Source organism: Phascolarctos cinereus, unplaced genomic scaffold (assembly GCF_003287225.1).
Source record: "Phascolarctos cinereus isolate Bilbo 61053 unplaced genomic scaffold, phaCin_HiC Scaffold_9;HRSCAF=440, whole genome shotgun sequence".
Classification (NCBI taxonomy): Eukaryota; Metazoa; Chordata; class Mammalia; order Diprotodontia; family Phascolarctidae; genus Phascolarctos; species Phascolarctos cinereus.
The window spans coordinates 181,500,031-181,520,616 of NW_027556402.1; the positions used below are offsets into that span (position 1 = coordinate 181,500,031).

Genomic DNA, 20,586 nt, shown 5'->3' on the forward strand with positions numbered 1-20,586 from the left:
AAATCTAGTAAGGATAGGGTATAGCAGAAAAAGCCCTGCATTGGCCATTGGCTCAGAGAACCTCATCTTTAAGGCTTACTGCCCATGTGATCTTGGACAAATCACTGTACATGGGCTTCAGTTTCCTCATCTGCAAAATGAAAAGGTTGGACTTAATAGTTCCCAAAGTCCCTTCAGCATATAGATGCATGAGCCCATAAACTTACATAGGTGTGTGCCCAAATAATTATTGTAAGGCAGGAATGGGATGGGAGCCAAAAAGAAGTCCAGACTAAGTGTTATAAAAAATACGGAGGAGAGATTACTTCCAGCTAGGGATTTGGGTCCTGGAAAAGATGGCACCAGGTTGAGAGAAGAAACAATGGACTTTAGGGCATGACAGATGGCTTTTGTAAATACGAAGAGGCAGAGTGGCATCAGGCACCATTTAGTAATCCAGTTTGGCTAGAATGTCAAGGAAGCAAAGTAGAATCCTGCAGAAGTTAGCCAGAAACCTGGGCTTAGAACCAGATTATGGAGACCCTTAAATATCAGGATAAAGAGTTTGTACATTGAATGAATGGCTGAAAAAAAATATTTATTAAAGCTCTTATTGTGTGCCTGGCACTGTACTAAGCAAGCAAATGCAAGCAAAGAAGGCAGTCCCTGCTCTCAGGGAGCCTCCCTTCTAGTGGATGAGAGAACACCCACGAACAGGAACATACTGTGAAAGCAGCCAAGGAGAGCGGGGCCGGGCAAGAGGAAAGCTCACTTAGCAGAAGCTGAGGACACTGGGGGCAGCCAGAGGGCAGGCTCCATGGCCTGGAAATGGCATTTCCAATGATAGTAAGTGGGCTAAAAATAGAGGAAAAAAAACCTTTGAAATTCAATATAGTCCCAGTTGTAGTATAAATTTGTGGAAGCTTATTACCAGAAGGTTGGTCACCAATTAGGTAACTCATTTTAAAAAAATTCAGGTGATGCATTCCTTGAAGACTAGATAATAAGGTATTGGGCATGGTTGTGATCTGAATTGGTGGAGAGAATATGTACACTTGAAATCTCCTTGACATATGACGTATGTGGTAAGAATCTCATTCTGGGTTTGGACTTCAGTGGAACCTGAAAAGGCCTATAATAACTCTGAAGTTATCATTTCATGGAACCCTTTTGGCAGAAGGTTTTGCAGTTCTAGCTTAAAGAAAATGCACCTGAATTTAAGATTTTCAGCAGCTTTATACAAGATACAGAAAACATTGCCTTGCATCATTTTGCTGATAACTCTTAGTTTGTGTATAACTACAGTGACACTTGGAGAACTATGGAATCATCTACTCAAACCCTTCTATGTAGTAGATGAGGACTGGAGAGGTTAAATCACTTGTCCAGTGTCCCATAGCAAATTAGTATCAGGGCAGGCACCTCGTCACACAGAATCACAGAATCTCGGCATTGAAAAGGACCATTGAGCTCCAAGTGGCCGAGGATGGTTTTTCCTTTTGTCTTTGTGTCCCTAATATCCCGCATGGCACCTTAAACATAGGAAGAACCTGATGCTTGTTGCATTGTTTGGCATCTTGAAGGCATCTCGTCAAATTTGTGCTGGACTGAGAATCATCTCTATAGTATTCCCAATGAGGGATCAGCCAGCTGTCACTGAGAGTCAGAGTGCTAGAGTGGAAACAAGGCGAGATTTGAGTAACAAATATCTCGGTTCAAATCCTGCCTCTGACAATTACTGGCACAGTGCCTGGAACATTTGTTGTTGTTCAATCATTTTCAGTCATGTCCAATTCTTCATGACGCCTAGGGTCACACAGCTAGTAAGTGTATGAGACCAGATTTGAGCTCAGGAAGGTGAGTCTTCCTGACCCCAGCAGCCCCCACGCTCTATCCCATTGTATGACATACCTGGCCCTAAACCATGGTGGGGTTGGGGGAAGGGGGGAACGTTTGTTTTTAAAAGGTGAAATTTTTTTTTTCCATCAGGAAGGAATTTGAGATCCTTGAGCTCACTGCAAAATTTCCCACATACAATCTAAATCGTTCTCTTCCTATTCCTTCATTCTGGGCTCAACTCATTTTTCATTTGCAGAACCAGACTATCCCAGATATGTGTACTTATTTTCTAATTCAGTGAACTAGCTATCCAGTTTCTTATTTTAGTCTAAACAATAGACCTTTTCCCTCAATAATTCTGTTTGCATTGTTTCACTAATAATTTTTGAATGTATTCCTTCCTTACCATTCATTCCTGGAAAGTTGTCTCTTATAATAAAGAATAAAAAAGGAGGAAGAAAAACCAGTTTACCAAACCAAACAACGAATCACTCAAGTCTGTTATATGTAATATTCCATCACCATAGTCTCCCACCTTTGGAAAGAAGGGAGAGGAGCAACTAGGTGGTACAGTGGATAGAGGACTGGCCTTGGAGTCAGGAGGACCTGAGTTCAAATCCAGCATCAGACACATAATACTTACAAGCTATGTGACTCTGGGCAAGTCACTTAACCCCAATTGCCTCACCAAAAAAAAAAAAAAAGGAAGGGAGAAAGAAAAACTCAATAACAAACCCCTACAACTTGTTGCAGCTTGTACACAGTGAAACAAAATAATTTTGCAAACTATCCATGTCCAAAAGTGCATAGGGGTGGGAAGGAGAGAGAATAAATACTTGTTAATTGCAAAATAAATAAACGGAGAGTGGTACATTCTCATATTTCTTCTTTGGGGCCAAGCTTGATCATTATAATTTCATGGTATTCAGTTTTTATTGTTTTGTTGTTTTTTTCCAGTTATAGTTTTGTAGTCATTGTATATATTGTTTTCTGGTTCATTTTATTCAAGTGAATTTTTCATCTGAGATCAATATTGTCCTTGGCTGTCATGCCTCCCTACTTGGCAACACATACCTTCAGAAGTCAACAAAAGGTAATTTGAGGAATGAGCAGCTGGGAGGGAGGGTCAGGGACTTCACAGAGGAGGTGACCTTTGTGCTGAGCCTTGAGGATTCTGAAAAGTGGAGATAATAAAGGGCGTGTTTCGGATTTAGGGATGCCATGCTCTCTCGGGAACAATTTGGCAGCAGTGAAATGCATGAAAGGGAATAATATGAATAAGGTTGGAAAAGTAGATTGGGACCAGATTATAGAGAGAAATTTGAACTTATATTTTGTCCTAGAAGTAATAGGGAGTTACAGAATGCTTTTTGAGCGAAGAGATGATATGGGTAGACCTTTGGAACATTCCTTAAGAACATTAGTGTTGCAGCTGTGTGAAGGGCACATTGGAGAAGGGATAAATTAAAAGGGAAGGGAATAAGCATTTGTAACGGTGCCTTTTATGGGCCAGGCATTGTGCTAATCACTTTTACTAATGTTATCTCATTTTATCCTTATAAAGACCCTGCGAGGTAGGTGCAGTTCTGTTACAGTCCCCATTTTTCAGTTGACAAACTGAGGCAAATAGAGGTTAAATGATTTATCCAGAGTAATATAGTTAGTGTCTGAGGCCATATTTAAATTCTGACTTCTTGACTCTAGGCCCCTTCAGAATCCAGTGCTGTACCTACTATACCACTATGCAGGCTGTTATAATGTTTAGGCAAGAGGTGATGAGGACCCAAACTGGGACAGTGGCTTGCTGAGTAGGTAGAAGGGGACAGATTTAAGAGATATCATGAAGGTAAAATGGACAGGACTTTGCAACTGATTGGATGCGGAAGAAAGGAGTGACCTGTCTAGGGTAACACTAAGATTAAAACTTGAGCACGTTATGCTCTCAACCAAAATAGGAAAGTTTGAAGGAAGGGTGTTGTGGGTGGGGCAGGGAGGAGTAGTTGATAATTTCTAGTTTGAACATGTTGAGTTTGACATCCTTGGAATCTCTACTTCAAGCTGGCCAGTGGCTAGTTGGAGCTGTGGGCTTAATTCAGGAGAAATAAGGGGACTTTTCTTCTTCAAATTGCTCTTACTTTTCCCAACTTCTCTTTTTCTGCTAATGTCAGGACAATACCGCCCTTCCAGCTACCTAGAGATACAGCTTAGGAGTTGTTAATCACTCCTCCCAATATCCACTCATTTGCCAAATCTTGATTCTACTTCCTCAGTGTCCTTTACATCCATTCCCTTCCTTCTCGTTACTCGTAGCTACCAAATTGGTCCCTGCCTTCCTTCAAGGTGTAGTTCAGGACCTGTATCTTGAACTTTCTCCTATCCCTTCACCCCCTTGCCACCCCTCAGTGCTTCCCTCTCCTGGCTATTAGTTTGTATATATTGATTTTGTATTCATTTATATCTTTTCATATTGCTCCCCCCTCAGAAGAAAAAATTTGTAAACTCCATGAAGGTAGCACCTTCACTTGTGTGAACCTCTTTGTGCCCCAGTAGGTAGCAAACACTTAATAAATGCTTATTGAATTAATGAATGAATAGGGATTTGAGAGGTACACAGGCAACCTGTGTACAGAACAGTCTGTATTTTTCATGGATAATTCTTTGTTTCTACTTTTTGGTTATTTTTGTATTTGGAGATAGTCCGGTTTAGAAATTTAACCAGCAACCTGGTTTTGTAGTTAATATATTACTTAGGTAGAAACTCAACTTAATCATGCAGAATAGAAGGATCATAGGATTATAGAGGCCATTTGGTTTAATCCCTTCATTTTATAGGTAGGGAAACTGAGGCCCAAGCAATTTAAGTAGCTTGCCTAAGGATCACATAGGGAGCAATCACTAGAGGTGGGATTTGAGCCCAGGTTCTTCTGACTCCATGCTGAGAGAAGGAAGGTAGGAGCTTTGGTTGTTACAGTGTGAGGTATATCATGTTTAGTATTACTAACTCTTGTTGACTCAATCAACATTTATTCAATCACACCTATATGCAAAGCCCTTTGCTAGGCCTTGTGGGAATTACAGAGAAGACAGAAACATCTCTGGCCTCATGGAGTTTCCTATGTAGCGGCAGAGTTAAAACCATGCTACAAGGTAGAATGTAAACGTCCAATGAGAGAGTACCATACCAAGAGCCTTGTGTGAGGACAGATGGCTGGTGCCTGTGCATGGAAGTCTGGGAAGAGATTGAAAGCATTAACATAATTCAAACTGGAAATGATCCCTACCGAGCAGATCTTTTTAATTCTCGTTAGAAAATATGTCAGGCATTAAGGCCAAGGATTATTAGTCATCTAAAACTCTATGCACATATGCTCAGTTACTTATGTCTCAAGGGTCCAAATAATTTTTGAGTGTAAGTTATACCTTTACATATATTTCCCTGGTTTTCATCACACACAATCAGAGAGGCAGCATGGTTTAGGGCAGAGCTTCTTTTTTTTCTGAGGAAGAGTATTCAGTTATCAGCATCTACATCCTAGGCCTCCAACAATTGAAAGAGACCAGAGAAGTGACTATTGGGAGAGATTTGGAGGGGAACCTAGAGATATAGTGCGTGGAACTTAATAGTATCTGGGGCCACTCTAGTTGCGTTTCTGGAAGCTGAAGGGAGGAAAGTTAAAATCCATAAAGGACTCTAAAATTGCCCATAGGGAGACAGAACAGCATAATAAGGCAAATGTTTCTTTTCCTTGATAGGTACAGGGTCATCCAGGAGGTCCCTGAGACCCTTTCAGGGAGTCTGCAAAGTCAAAATTACGTTAATAATATTGATAAGATGTTTTAATTTAGAATATGGTAAATACTGAGGGAACCTCATAAACTACAAACTCCTCAATTTTTTTTTCATGCCCAGGGGTCCTGAGACAGTCTTTACTTTGTACCTGTCAGCTGACCTCTGCAAAAACAACCAGATTGTCATTAGACTGTGGAAATCATGGTTGATCACTACATCAGTCAGAATGCTGATGTCTTTCAAAGTTTTTTACATTTTTGTGATCATCCTGAAAATTGTTTTTCTAGGTTCATTTTAGATCAGTTCGTATAAATCTTGCCAGTTTTCTCAGAAAACATCACACTTGTCATTTTTTATGGCCTAATAATATTACGTTACACTCACGTCACAATTTACCTAACGATTTCCCAAGTCATGGGCGCCCACTTTGTTTCCCTTTTTTTTTTAATTGCCAAACAAAAGTTGCTGCTGTAAATATTTTTGTAATGCGAGTCCTTTCCCTCTGTCCTCAGCCTCTTTGGGATATATGCCCAGAGTTAGTATTGGCTGTAGTTCCAGATTGCTTTCCAGAATGGTTGAAAAAAAATCCACAGCTCTAACCACTGTGCGGTAATGTCCCTGCCCTTCCTCAGATCCTCAATCAGAGTTTTCCTCTTTTGTCATCTGTGAGTTGCTCAGAGTTGTATTTTCTATAGCTATATCTATATCTGTATGAAGAAATTGAGGCAAACAGAGTTAAGTAACTTGGCCAGAGTCACATAGCTAGTGTCTGAAGCTCCATGTGAAATCAGGAAGTTGAGTCTTCCTGACTCCAGGCCCAGCTCTATCTACTTTGCCACCTACTTAATAGCTTAAAACTAAACTACTGCCTTATCATATCCTTTGACCAATGAACTATTGCAGAATGCCTGTTTATACCAATTCTCTGTAAACCTGGAAGATCTTTTAAAGAGAAATTTATATTGTTTACATTGCAAAATTCTTTCATCATTGCTGTGTTGAATGATAGACCCTGTAGAATGATCTGGATGTGAGCTAAAAGATTGTAAGCCTCAGAAAGGCAGGTACTGCCCCTATCTAGATTTTATATCTCATCCATGTGCTCTCTATGTAGTAAGCACTCAATAAATAATCAATGAATCCGTGAATGATAATAAATTTTAGGAACAATGTATTACCACTGGAGGTACTAGAGAAAATGTATATCCTTTTACCCTTTGTGTTGTGATAGCAAAGAGTGAACCTGACTATGTCCAGTGGGCTAGGATTGGTCATTCCTGTTCTGATCATCAGATTTCTTAGTTTATTTCTCTGCCATCTTAGGTGCCAGCTTCTCTTCGACTCCTTACAGTTCTGTTTTCTATTAGTTTTGTTATTGTTTTTATTTGTTGGCATAATGTGGGGGAAAGAAACATCCTGGGCTTATAGATAAGAGAATGAAGGTGAGACTATATATAGGAGAAGGCTTCTATATGTCTACCCCTTCTCTATAGCAAGCGAGTGGAGATTGTGCGTGTGTGTGCCCACGTGTGTGTGCGCGCGCATGTGTGTATGCCGTGTGTATGTGCATGTGTATGTGTGTGCACATGCTGCTATACATGCATGCGTGTGTGCGTGCGCATGCTGCTATCATCTTTGTCTGTTCTATTTGCTACCTGGTTGCTCTAGGAGTAGAAAAGAAAACTAGTTTTGAAAAAATTTAAAAATTTGAAACAAATTTGAAACAGATTCCACAGATTTTTAGCTTCTGGAACTGAGTTTTGGCTTAAGTTCTGTAGCTCACTATTCTGTGGCTTTCCATAAAACCTTCTGGGAAATGAAGTTTACAAATATAGTTCAGAGAATAACATTTCTTTTTCCAACTCCATTCTCTACTCCCCTCCTCTCCCTACCCACACACAAAAGTGAAGTTTCCTTTCCCTAACCATTGTGGAAAATGGAATCTATGCATATGTTCTCTCTATCGGCATTGTCCATGAAGTGGTCATGTCCCATGACTTTAAGCAGTGATTGCCTCTCCTGTCTCTAGAAGTAGGTGGAAGAGAAAGAAGATTTAACTCTTGAACTCCCTGGTTTCAACTCAGCTCCTTTCCCTTTCCACACATTGCCCCAGGGCTCAGCATTTCTTCCTTACCTTCTGCCCCTGGGGATCTGAACTTTATCTTTTCCCCTGTGGACATCATGGTTTTAAACTTTGTAAACAGTCATTCTCTCTGACCATCTTTATTTTTAATTTTTTTTCCTGTTTTCACCCATTTAATAGTATTTTATTTTTTCTAATTACAGTTAAAAGTAGTTTTCAACATTCATTTTTATAAGATTTAGAATTCCAAACTTTTTTCCCTGTTCCTCCTTCCTTCCCTTGCCTCTCCCCCCTCCCCAAGATGGGAAGCAATCTGATAGAGGCTATACATGTATAATCATATTAAACATATTTCCACATTAGTCATGTTGTGAAAGAAGAATCAGAACAAAAGGGAAAAACCATGAGAAAGAAAAAACAAAAGAGAGAAAATAGTATGCTCAATCTGCCTTTAGACTCCATAGTTCTTTTTCTGTGGAGATGTCTTAGATCATTGTATTGCTTAGAACAGCTAGGTCTTATCAAAGTTGATCATCACACAATGTTGCTGTTAACTGTGTACAATCTTCTTCTGGTTCTGTTTTCTGCACTCAGCATCAGTTCATGTAAAATGTTTTCAGGTTTTTCTGAAATCTGTCTGCTCATCATTTCTTATAGCACAACAATATTCCATTACATTCATATACCACAACTTGTTCAGCCATTCCCCAACTGTTGGGCACCCCCTCAATTTCCAATTCTTGGCCACCACAGAAAGAGTTGCTGCAAATATTTTTGTACATGTGCGTCCTTTCCCCTGTTTATAATCTCTTTGGGATACAGACCTAGTAGCCTTATAGCTGGCTCAAAGGGTATGCACAGTTTTATAGCCCTTTGGGCATAGTTCTGATCAGATTTATATTAAAAGGTTGGTTGGTGAATATAGTCAAAGGAAGGGGAATTCTATGGCCTGAAGGGAAATTTTCCTCAAACTCTGAGAGCCTAATGTCCTTATCTGCATTATCTGTATATACCTATTAAAGTGAATAATATTCTTTACAGCATTGCTACATTTGCATTTCAAAAGCAACCCTGTTGATCTCAGCTTTCAGTATTACTGCAGCCTTTGCTCTGAACTTACTGTAGCTGTACTGATGACATTCTTATTCCCAGTTTTCCCTTACTAGGCTTTTTGGCTGGTTTTTTGAAGACTGTGCCATTTGTCTGCCATTTGCTTTATATTTCATGATGTCAAAACTTCCCCAGCTTTAGCTTACCTTACATAGTTTAGATTTTGATTGGCAGCTCCTTGCTGGGATTTAGGAGACACCTGAGGCTTTCCCAACAACAAATAAAATTAGGACTCTTCTCTTAGGGCCCACTACTTTAGGGGAAGATTTCTTCTGCATGTCCTGAGCATCAATTTCATGTAGATTTGTGTTAACCTCTTACAGGGGATGGGATTTTCTCACTTTGTCCTAAGATTCAGGGAATATGCCCTTCCCCTTCCCCACGGGGGGGGGGGGGCTTATATGTTGTTGACATCTTTCATGAAGGTGAGATAATCTATTTTTAGATATTAAAAGTTTTATGTGTAATTAAGCAGTGTCTTCCAGGAAGGGAACGTAGGAGACATGATAATGATCAGGAGTCGTCACTTGACCCAAGAGTGGCAAGTGATAGTGTGTATATGTGTGTGTGTGTGTGTGTAATAAGTGAGACTATATTATATATAGTATAGATAGTATGTGTTTTTAATATAATTCATTCAAAGTTTTGCAAATGTTTGATACTGATGAGTAATGATATCCTTCTTAATTCCTTCCAGGTCAGTGAGTGTAGATCTAGGATGAATTCATAGTTTCCATTTCCTACAGTATTTGACTCAAGGGAACTTTGCTCCCTGGAGGTGAGGGCAGGGGAGAACCGCAATTGGACTACTATGTGGGAATCTACACAGTTATGACCACACTCATACAGTGATGACGTCACTCTGCTCATTCTGGTGACAGGGATGAGTAAGGATGGAGAAAGGAGCAACCTTTTAAAAAGGAACTTGTATTTTACTAATTACAATAGCATTTACATGCATATGAAAAATAGTAATATGTACATAAACCCATGTGGGACAGATGAGTGATGGGAAAACCTACTACCAATCTCCACACCCTCCACTGCTTATTATTACCAGGCTGCTTGACCGGTCGGTCATAGGTAGGACTTAGAGGAGGTGGGAGTCAGCAATTTCATCCCTTCCCATGAAATTGAGGACCACCATTTGCCTTTCTACTGCCTTCTAAGGAGCAATGGAGGAAGGGAATAAACATTATTAAACACCTGTTATATACCAGGCACTGTGGTAAGGGCTTTGCAAATATTATCTCTTTTGGTCCTTAGGAAGTAGGTCTAATTGTTACCCTCATTTTATAATTGGAGAAACTGATACAGACAAGTTAAGTGACTTTCTCAGGGTCACACAGCTAGTAAGAGTCTGAGGCCAAATTTGGATTTAAATCTTCCTGATTCCAGGGCCGATATTCATTGACCCTCTGAAGCTTGCCATGTGCCTTACCTCTGTACCCTGTGGGCCCCGGACACTATTATGAACGTTGTTATACAACCCAAGAATTACTAGACCTTTCTATCTGCTCTGCAGTAGAACTTTTAAAAATATGCTTTCTCCACAAATTAGAGTATGAGCTTTTTGAAGGCAGGGACTGTGTTTTTTCTTTTCTTTGTGTCTATAGCATTTAGTACCATGCTTAGCACAGAGTAAGCTCTTAAACACTTTTCCATTTATTCATTGTGTGTATGTGTGTGTATAAAACATATCTATATACTATATATATCCATAAATATGTGTATATATTAGATTTTTGCTTATTTATTAATTTGCATTTATATTTTTTTGGGCGGTGAGGCAATCAGGGTTAAGTACTTGCCCAGGGTCACACAGCTAGTAAGTGTCATGTGTCTGAGACTGGATTTGAACTTATGCCCTCCTGACTCCAAGGCCAGAACTCTATCCACTGTGCCACCTAGCTGCCCCTTGCATATGTATTCTTAAATCTTTCACAATAACTCTTCAGCCCTCCCCTTCTTCCCCAAGGATTGATAGTCCTGAGGTTTGTAACTATATTATTAGATAGTAGATAATTCCAAAAGCTTGGATTCCCTTGAGTTCCCAAATTGAAAGCCACATTAAAATATGATGTTATACCCACAACACTGAACCACCCTGCCATTGAGAGTGTGGATAATTGAAAATTGATTGCATAGGGCTATTGAAGTATATCAGGAGGGAGCCACCCAGACCTTAGGATCTAATTGGTTTTAGGTTTTTGAAAGCTCTGTGATTATTGCCCAAAATATTGGAAAAGCTATTGCCAAGCATTCTGAGTTCTACAGAAAGAGTGATAGTCTTTGCATCGTGAACTTTCAGAATACATTTCTAAGATTTAAACCCAGATTTGTATTTCACCTGAGAACCTTTCCCTTGGAAGACTGATTATTTGGTGACATAAAACTAAGGGATCAGGAGTTGGGTTGGGATGGCTGTGGACTGGGATCAACCTGGTAATTCCTCAGTGAGTTAATGATTTATTAAAGAGAGATGAGGAAGAGAAGTCAAGGAGAAATCCTGGCAGCATCTTATGATTCCTGATATAAGATCTTGGGGCTTTATTTCAGTTGCATGCATGGCGTTTGTTTTTCTTGTTAAACATGTATAGGTTTCTGCAACAATGAAATGACAGGTGTGTGGCAGCCCCACTTATCAGGAGTCAGGACTTCCTCCACCTCAGGCCTTTTGAAACACTCTTGAGAAGCCTCGAAAAAAGCAAAAACAAAACATAGTCTCTGAGCTACAGAAACAGGTCACAAAGGTCATGCATGAAAGCCATTTATACTTTCTTCTTTAATAGTCTTTAAACTCAATGAGAACAGGGCTGTGGCTTAGCTGTAAGCTTAGCCTACCACAGTGACCTCTGTGCATACCATGAGCACTTCATAAATATTTGTTGAATGAATAAATGAAATGCCTTTTAGGACTTCCTCCCAAAACCTATTTATCTTCAACTTTCAGAGACTTTCTCTTCCAGGCTCTTAGCATGGTTGCTATCTTCTCTATCTTCTCTATCTTACCTGATCCTTCCAGCTGAAGGATCCTCTCCTCAAATTTTGAGAGTATTTTTCTGGATCTTTTTCTTAACCCCTACACTGTATTATCCTAATCTGTGTTTATGTCAGATCCTTTGTCCTAGCACTTCATGTATGTTATCTCATTTGATCTTCATGACAGCTCTGTGAATTAGATCCTACTGTTATCTCCATTCTATAGATGGAGAAACTAAGACTGAGACAAGCTTAAGTGATTTGCCCAGGTTCACACAAGCTAGTAAGTATCTGAGGTAGGATTTGAACTCAGGTCTTCCTAACTCCAAGTCTAATGCTCAACCCACTGTGTCACCCATCTCAATCAATCAATCAATCAGTTTTACTAAGTACCTACTGTTTGCTATGTTCAGTGCCTGGTACAATGTTATGTATTCAACCAGGAAAACTATTAAAATTTTTTAAAAATAACCAAGGCTGGGGGTATCATAAGGTAATTATTTCTGTGGACTGCCTCGTTCCCTATCAATGCCAAATATATAAGGGAGACTGAACCCAAGCTTGCTTCATGTTTCCGTCGAAGTACTTGACATACCACACATACACCACATCAAAACTTTTCAAGGTCTGTACCAAAAAAAGACTTGAAAGAATGAATGAGCCTTTGAAACGGATTAAAGTTGCAAAAGAGTGGAGTCTGTTGTGTTTGAATTTGGGGGCTTAGATTGGAAAGTTAAAGCTGTCACTTTGTAAAATTTTACTAGCTAATGCACCTTCCCTGGCAGCAGGTCTTTCGCATGCACATTGGAATATGTAGGTACTCTTTGTCAAAAAAGAAAAAAACTAAAACAAAAAAACATATTTGACTTTTACAAGTGAGAAAACATTTTCTGGAAAGTCTAATAAATGCAAGTGTATATTCCATTTTACCTTAAATGAAAAGCTAAACTTTTCCAATACTGCACGACATATAGTAGATGCTTAATAAATGCTTATTGATTGACTGAAAACAAGTTACATTTGCTTCATTTTACAGAAAGTTTGTCCACAGGGTCCTGTGGTAAGTATCTGTCTCACAGAGCTGTTGTGAAGTTTCTAGCGAGAGAATTATATATAGCAATTTGCAAATCTTTCAAGCCCTATGTAAATGTCAGTTATTTTTTTATGACTATTAACAATAAACTGTAAAGTGCTATATAATTGTTGGCAATGATGATTGTTCTTATTTATATCCCATAAAAATTAAAAGTGAGATAAAAGTTTTTAGGATCCTAATTTCAGAATGCAGACATTGGTTATTATAAATTCTTTGCTGACTTTTTACTGATAACTGTCATTGTTCTGATGGTTCTTTGTGTCTGTGTTTTTTAGACCTCATCAGAAAGTCTGTACAACAAAGGTTTGAGCACACAAAGACTGATTATCAGAAGGTAATATTCTTTTCAGTTTCTCTGTGTTGTTTGTGTTTTTCAAAGTCGGAGTGTGTTTTCTCTCCCCTGAAATCAGAGCTGATCATGTAAATGACTCGTTACTAGATTTGTGCCTTATGCCTGTTTGTATTTAACCTGTTGGTGGGAAAGTTGAGTTTATGGCCTTGCAGAATATTATTGAAAGTTCCATTAATGTAATATTACATTTCCCAAACTAATAAGATATTTTAAAAGCAGGACCTCAAATCAAAACTTTGTTCAGAGTGGATTCATTTCAGATTGAAATTCCATAGGCATTGACATCACTTGGCAGGTATGACCCCCATTCTCTGTAAGACTAAGCCTCACAGTGGATACTTCTGTTCTTTAATCTCGGGTTGATTATTAGTGTATGTTAGGTTTAGGAGGATGGGATTAGGATGAGGAGTACCAAAGGTTTGTGTATCCTAGGGGGCAAGATCGTCAACCAGCTATCATGTCGTATTTGTGGGTTCTTTTTTCTCTTTATGTGACTGTAAATATAAGCATAATATCTGAATGTCTGCTGGAGAAGGAAATTGCTCGGTAGCTGACCTGGTAGCTCTTAGAAGTCAGCAAGGTACTTTAACTAACAGAAGCATTGACTTATTTAGATGATTGGCGCGTCCCATGAGTGCAGATATTCTAAAGGGACAACACCCTGGACTCCCCAAATGAGACACACTCAGTTAGTGAACATGATACTCAGGAAAACAATCACATGCTCAGAAACTCCTGGGAAAGGCTTACAGGATGCCTGGATTACGCAAAGGGGAGATTACCTAAGAGATAAATCAGATTCTCCCCAGGACTTTAAACCCTTTCCTGTAAGGGTTCATGTAAAGTGGGTTCATACTTAGGGATGTATGCTTACCTCTTTAAGGCCACTAGTTTTGTTTACATATCTCAAAAATGTATATCCGTACCAATCCCAGCCTCTCACTCCTGGCAAGAGAAAGACACTCACTGTTTTCTCCCTTAAAGAATGAATTGGTTTAGCAGTTGCAGCCTGCCATGTGGTTTGACTCCAAGAAATAGTATGCCTGACTAGCAGCTGGTTCTGAGTTGTAAGAGAATGCGTGGGGCCATACCCCCGGATTGTAGGGCAGGGTTCTTACCAGTTTTTTTTCTGTTTTATGAGCTCTTTTTGCAGCCTGATAAAGCCTACGGACCACCTTCTCATAATACTATTTTTAAATGCGTAAAATAAATAAGATTACCAGGGAAATCAGTTATTATGAAATGCAGTAATCAAAATATTTTTAAAGCAAATTCATGGCCCTAAGTTAAGAATCTCTCTCTAGGAGATAGCTCTAAAACCATGGAAATGGCCCTGATGAACCTTGGGGCCAAGATTTTAGGAAAAGACAGCAGTTAACTCCTGAGCTAGAAAAATGTGATGCACTTAGTTGTGTGGTAGAGCTGGGGCTGTGCTTGCCTTCCAGGAGACCCAGTGCCCAGCTGCCTCTGAGTCCATCCCAAAATAGATCAGAAATAACAGTAAGGCTGGATACATGAGAGGCAAAGCTTCTGAACTTGAGAGAAGGTATAGAACTAGATCATTTGCCAGAAAACTCCATGGGTAGGAGCATATGAAGACTTCACTTCATTAAGGTAATGTCTATTAGTTATTACCTAAGTGTGGTCTGGTGTAGTGGGCCAGATTTGGAGTCAGAAAGCCTAAGTTTGAACCCCTTGGGCAAGTTTCTTCCCTTCCTGGTCCTCAGTTTCCTCAACTGTAAAATGAGGTTAGAGAAGATATACTCTATGGTTCCTTATATTTCTGAAACCTGTGACAACATAAGGATTGGGTTAGGGACTGGGTGGTTTCTTGGGTAGACAGAGCTCATCCAGAAGAAAAAAATTTCTTTCTACCAATGCAGTCATTCACTTTCTCTCCAATTTATAGCCTCAGAGAGTTGCTTAGAGTATTGTGAGGTTAAGTGACTGGCTCAGAGTCACACAGCCACAATGTGATCCCAGGTCTCCCTGACTTTGAGGTCCATCTCCATCCACTACACCATGGTGGTATTCATGAGTTAACATGCATTCATATAATGTAATATTGGTACTTAAAAAAAAAATCACTGCCACTTCCAAATAGCCTTCTCTCATACAACTCCTCCTTTATACCAAAAAGTAGCTTGAAGAAAATAAACTGACACATTTTCTGTTTTTATAATCTGAGGGCTTCTAGCAGTAGACAGTAAATATATGTCATTAGCAGTCTTCTGGAATCAAGATTATTACATCTGAAGCTATATGAATTAATGAATGACCCAACATTCCTAAATGTGGCTTATATTTTCATTTAAATGGTTTTCCTTCTGCCCTGGATTATATGGGCAAGGGCTCTTTGAGGGCCATCCTCCATCTTTTCCTGTTTGTCACTACTAAATGTTCATAGCAAAGTAATAGGTAACCTTTCTTCCCCTCCATCCCCATCCCCAATCCCACCTGGGGTGACTTGAGTCCCTTCTACCTGACCTTGTGCCTTATTACCTTTATTATACTGTTCCTGTCACAAATAATCTAATTAAGTTATTACAGCTTATGGATCAAGGAGGGTTTGTTGTCATCGAAGGGTAATTCATCCTGTATTCATGTCTAAGCAACTTTAAAGACCCTTTGAGGCCATAGAGGCTTTAAGAAAGTCACATTTTTAGAGGAGAAGAGAGACATCTCTCTTCCTTGTAACCTTGATCACAGAAGGGCCACATGGGCTCCGTCTAAGAAACTGCCCCCCAACAAAATATTATGTTTGTAAGATAGGCAGATCATGTCATGAATAGATATCCACCCTCAGATTCAGGAAGCCCTAGGTTCAAGCCTCTCCTCTGACTCATGCTGGCATTGTGGCCCTGAGCAATTAACTAACCCATCACAGTCATAGTCACTCTCTAAGATTCTAAGTTGTAGTAGAATTGAAGATCTGTATTAGTATGGCAGCTAGGTGGCACAGTGGGTAAAGCACTGGTCCTGGAGTTAGGAAGACTCATCTTTGTGCGTTCAAATCTGGCTCAGACATTTACTAGCTATGTGACCCTGGACAAGTCACTTAACTCTCTTTACTTCAGTTTCTTCATCTATAGAATGAGCTGGAGAAGGAAATGGAAAACCACTGTAGTATCTCTGCCAAGAAAACCCCAAATGGGGTCCTGAAGAGTCAGACACGACTGAAATGATTAAACAGTAGCTCTTGAGGCAGGACAGCACTCACTTGACTGTAGAAGTTTTGGTTTTTCTTTTTTCATATTCAACATCATTACCTTGCAGTCATATCATCTTTTGGATTTTTGCCAAATCCTCAAATAACTATCCTTTAGCCTGTATGACTAAATTGTGAATGAATCAAGTCCAAGGTGAGTGCTGGCTTCTTCTTCATTTTCATTCTGTTGATCATTTTCATCCAAAATCTTGAGTTGCATTAATGCCCAATTCATCACTGAGTATAAGAACTTTGTATGGTCAAGTTAAACCCTTCCGTGGTCTATTTCCACTGATCGTCTATCTGTTCACCTTATTATTTTTCACCTGGGCCTGTGTTTAATACTTAATATTCCTTGTTCATTTAACCACTTTGTTACTCTTTCTTTTCTGAAGTTTCTTCTTGAACCAGGTTCATTCTTGTTTGAATTTTCTACCACTGCCTTTAATTAGTCCCTTTTGTTTTACTTTGATATAACTATGATATGCTTCTTTAATATTCATCACAATTGTAACTGGGTTTCTAAGGATTGATTATTTGTATTAGGTAAGTCAGCTTAATTATTATTTCTGTCTCAGGTGATGATGATCCATCTTGGCCTTTGACATACACCCACCTTCCACTGAGAACAATATATTCAGGGTTTCCATAAAGGACAAAGAATGTGCACAATCTTATGTGCGCTCAGACTGGTGTGTACCTCAGGAAATATTTATTAAGTGAACAGACTTTTGGAATTGCTAGCCCTGCTTATTGAGTGCCCAGTGTGTGCTTGAACCAGCATTGCTTTTGCTGCTATGGAGGAATCAAAGAAATCTCAAGTTATGATTCCCAGGTTCAGGGTGTTGGGTGTAAACTCTGAAGGAGAAGCCCCAAATCAGACCACTGCTTCAGAGTTTCTGTTGTTCTTTTCTATGACATAAGCAGTTCACCTTTAAAAACAAGCAAACAAAAGCAAAAAACCTCAAAAGGGGGTTATTTGGCTCAGTTGACAAAAATAGCTTGTTTTGCTAAGATGTAGCTATTGTTTGCAGATGCTTTTTCAAGCTTTAGGCTTTTGTTTTGAAAGCTTGTATGTGGCTAGAGCAGACTTTGTGATACCTGGAAACTGGACGTAGCAAGCCCTCTATGCTAGTATACAGAAGGCCTGGGGACTTGTGGGCCATGCTGTCATCCCAGGAGATATGGCCTGATTCATCACTTGCTTTGTTGGCCTTCTGGCATTTCCCTAATTCCATGGCCCAGCGCACAATCCTGTTATTCAAATGAAAACATACCAGGAATTTAAATACCTTAACCAAGTTTCATTATTATTGCAAACATTGCCCTTTCTCATCTATTAAGGCCTGAAGCCTGGGGAAGACATAGTCAGGGTGTTCCTTGCTTTCCCTTTCACCTCATGTTTTTGGCTTCTAGGTTGCCATTATCACCCTCCTGGGCTAAGAACAAAGTGAAGAGTTTTAGCACATTTCCTTTTTATATCTCTTTTTCTGTCCGCTAAAAATCCTCTCCCAAGACCCCTTACCCCCACCCTGTCCCCATCACCTCCTACTTTTTCAGAGGAATAGAAAATTGAGGGGGGTAAAAGTTTCTTCTGTTTTGACAAGATATTAATGCCACATATCCTGAGGTGGATATGATCCTAGATTCTCAAAGGTTCTACCAAAGCACAAGCTCTGACGGGTCCTGCCAGGCTGGAGAAGTCTGGATTACAAGCCTCGTGACTGACTTTTTTTCCCCCACCAGGTCTGTTACAGAGTGCTGAATTTTTGTGTTACAGCAACTCTCATAGAACATCTACTGTGTCTTAGAGGACTTGCCATCCAAATTGGTGGGGAGGGAATATTCTCACTGCTCATGGTCATGGTTGCTTGAAGTACTACTGAAAAAGGATTTATACAAGGGAGTTTTAATTGGTTCTTTGTGTTCCAGGCATGTGGCACCCCCATCTCCTGTCTTTTTGCTTTTCACTAGTTGTCCCCCATCTCTGGAATGCTCTTCCTCTTCACCCCTGCTCCCTGGCTTTCTTCAGGACTTAACTCGGATCCCAGCTTCTTCAAGGGGCCTTTCCTTTGAGAATACCTCCCATTTATGTTGTATATATGTTGTATGTTTGTAGTTTTTTTCATGTTTCCTTCCCTTATTAGAAAGTTAGTTCCTTGAGGACAGATATTGTGTTTTTTCTTTGTTTGTGTCTCAACCTTTAGCACAATGCCTGACACATGGTAAGTGTTTAATAAATCCTTGTTGATGATGATGGAGTCTACAGACCCCTAAGGAATCTGTGGATAGATTTCAGGGGTGTCCATGAAATTGGATGTTAAAAAATGTACCTTTATTTCTATATACTCTTTTCATCATAATTTTATGTATTATATAAAAAACATTAATTTTATATATTGTATATAAAAACACTGTTCTGAGCAAGTGTCCATAGGCTTCACCAGACTCCTAGCTTGGTACACAGAACACAAAATAAGCCTAAGGACTCTTGATTTAGAGTCTATAACAATCATACCAGAACAGTCTAGCCTGTGGCAGAAAATCACTTACTGACAGTATTAAGAAAAATGGAAACCTAAATATAAATACCAGAAGGACCAGTACTTTAAAGATTTGTAACGTCATTATTGTGGGCTCCATTTCTTCTGACATATGTTGCACCCTATTCCATACCTTTAATATGATTTTATGAGTTCCCATGGCCAAAACAATTCATTACCTGGTGGCCGATTTTCTGGTGATGAATTTCTGAACTTTGTAAGGCTGGTACTTGGATAAGCTTCCTTGCTTGGCCCATTCTGGAAGCCTATCTGCTTGGGAGTTCCCTGGAGGGCCTGAGCTCTCTGCTGACAAAGTTTCTGAGAGCTCAGTATGTAAAACTCCACACAGTGATGAGAAAATAGAATTGAGTTTTAGTGGAGGAGAGCAAGACCATCCCAATAGAGAAAAAGGCATTATATTGTTCTGCTTCCCTCTTTTTTGTGTCTATCAATTATGCCTTCTGTTCAAGATAACTTCGTTTTAGTTAGGCATTACCTATTCCCATGATTTTTCATCTGTGTTTTGTTTGTTTTGTTTTTTGCCGCACGCTTCATCTGCTTTGGCTTCCACAGCCAGAATTTATTGTCTTGACGCTGAAGGTAATTGACCCTATTGCTATTATTATTAATCTGTGTTGTACTTTAACTAAAAGCAGCCAGTGGTGATACTTTTGCCAAGACATCCTATGATGTTGTCTTTGTTGTGATGATTTCAGTGAGATCTGCATAGTTTCTGTTTTACCTTGATGTCTCCTCCAATGTCTAAACCATGCCTAAACCTTTCTTTTCATTTTAGGATTTTGTGAATTCATCTATATATGTATATATGTGTATATTTTTGTATGTGGATTTTTGTCATACATGCAGTATTAGAAATAAATGATTCCTTGTAAAGTTCAAGTTTTTCCAGTGTATTAATAAATAACAGCATTTTTAAGAGCCACTGGAATAAAGTGAAAAATACATGTGTATCTGTGTGTGTGTACATACACAAACACACAGACATATAGACACACACACATAATGACTGGTTTCCAATGGAAGGCTTTATAAGAAAAAAAAACTCGCACAAAAACCCAACTCATTTTTCGGTTCCCTGCTGCAGAAGACATTGTTACATTGAATTGTCCATCAAATGTATACTGCAGAGATCCTAGTTTCTCTTATGTAAATGTATTGCTTTGAGCAAATATTAGTAATTGTATGCATGGACTCCAGGAATAAGATGAATTTTCTGAATCTAGTTACTTTCTTTTCATGCTATATTTTGGAATCCTATTCTCTGGGTTTAAGGCAAGATGAGTCTGGGCCCAGGGAAGATGTTATTGGGACACTTAATTATATACCAAAGTCATCTTGGCTCTTAGGAAAGTAGTGAGCAGCCATATTGGGTCATACCTGTGGTCTCTGCTCTCTGGGGTATTATTGTCAGCAGAAACACTAAGAAGTGTACTGTGGAAGAAGGGAAGGAGGAGATGATTATATTCCCTTCTGTCAACATTAAAGATGAGATCTTTTTTTTTAATTAAACATCAAAAAAATTATTTTTGGTTCCAAATTCTCTCTCTCCTCCACCCATTGAGAAGGCAAGCCATATGATGCCC

The 20,586-nt window shown here is 39.3% G+C and overlaps 1 protein-coding gene across 4 annotated transcripts in view; it reads left to right on the plus strand.

The window, feature by feature from the left end:
• Positions 1-20,586, plus strand: part of PROM1 (prominin 1) — a 153,293-nt gene that overhangs the window by 51,037 nt on the left and 81,670 nt on the right. For all 4 annotated transcript variants that reach the window (XM_020992810.2, XM_020992865.2, XM_020992871.2 and 1 more), the window contains one exon: positions 13,155-13,213. In XM_020992810.2, coding sequence (XP_020848469.1) covers positions 13,155-13,213 — 59 coding nt within the window. The remainder of the gene's footprint in view (positions 1-13,154; positions 13,214-20,586) is intronic.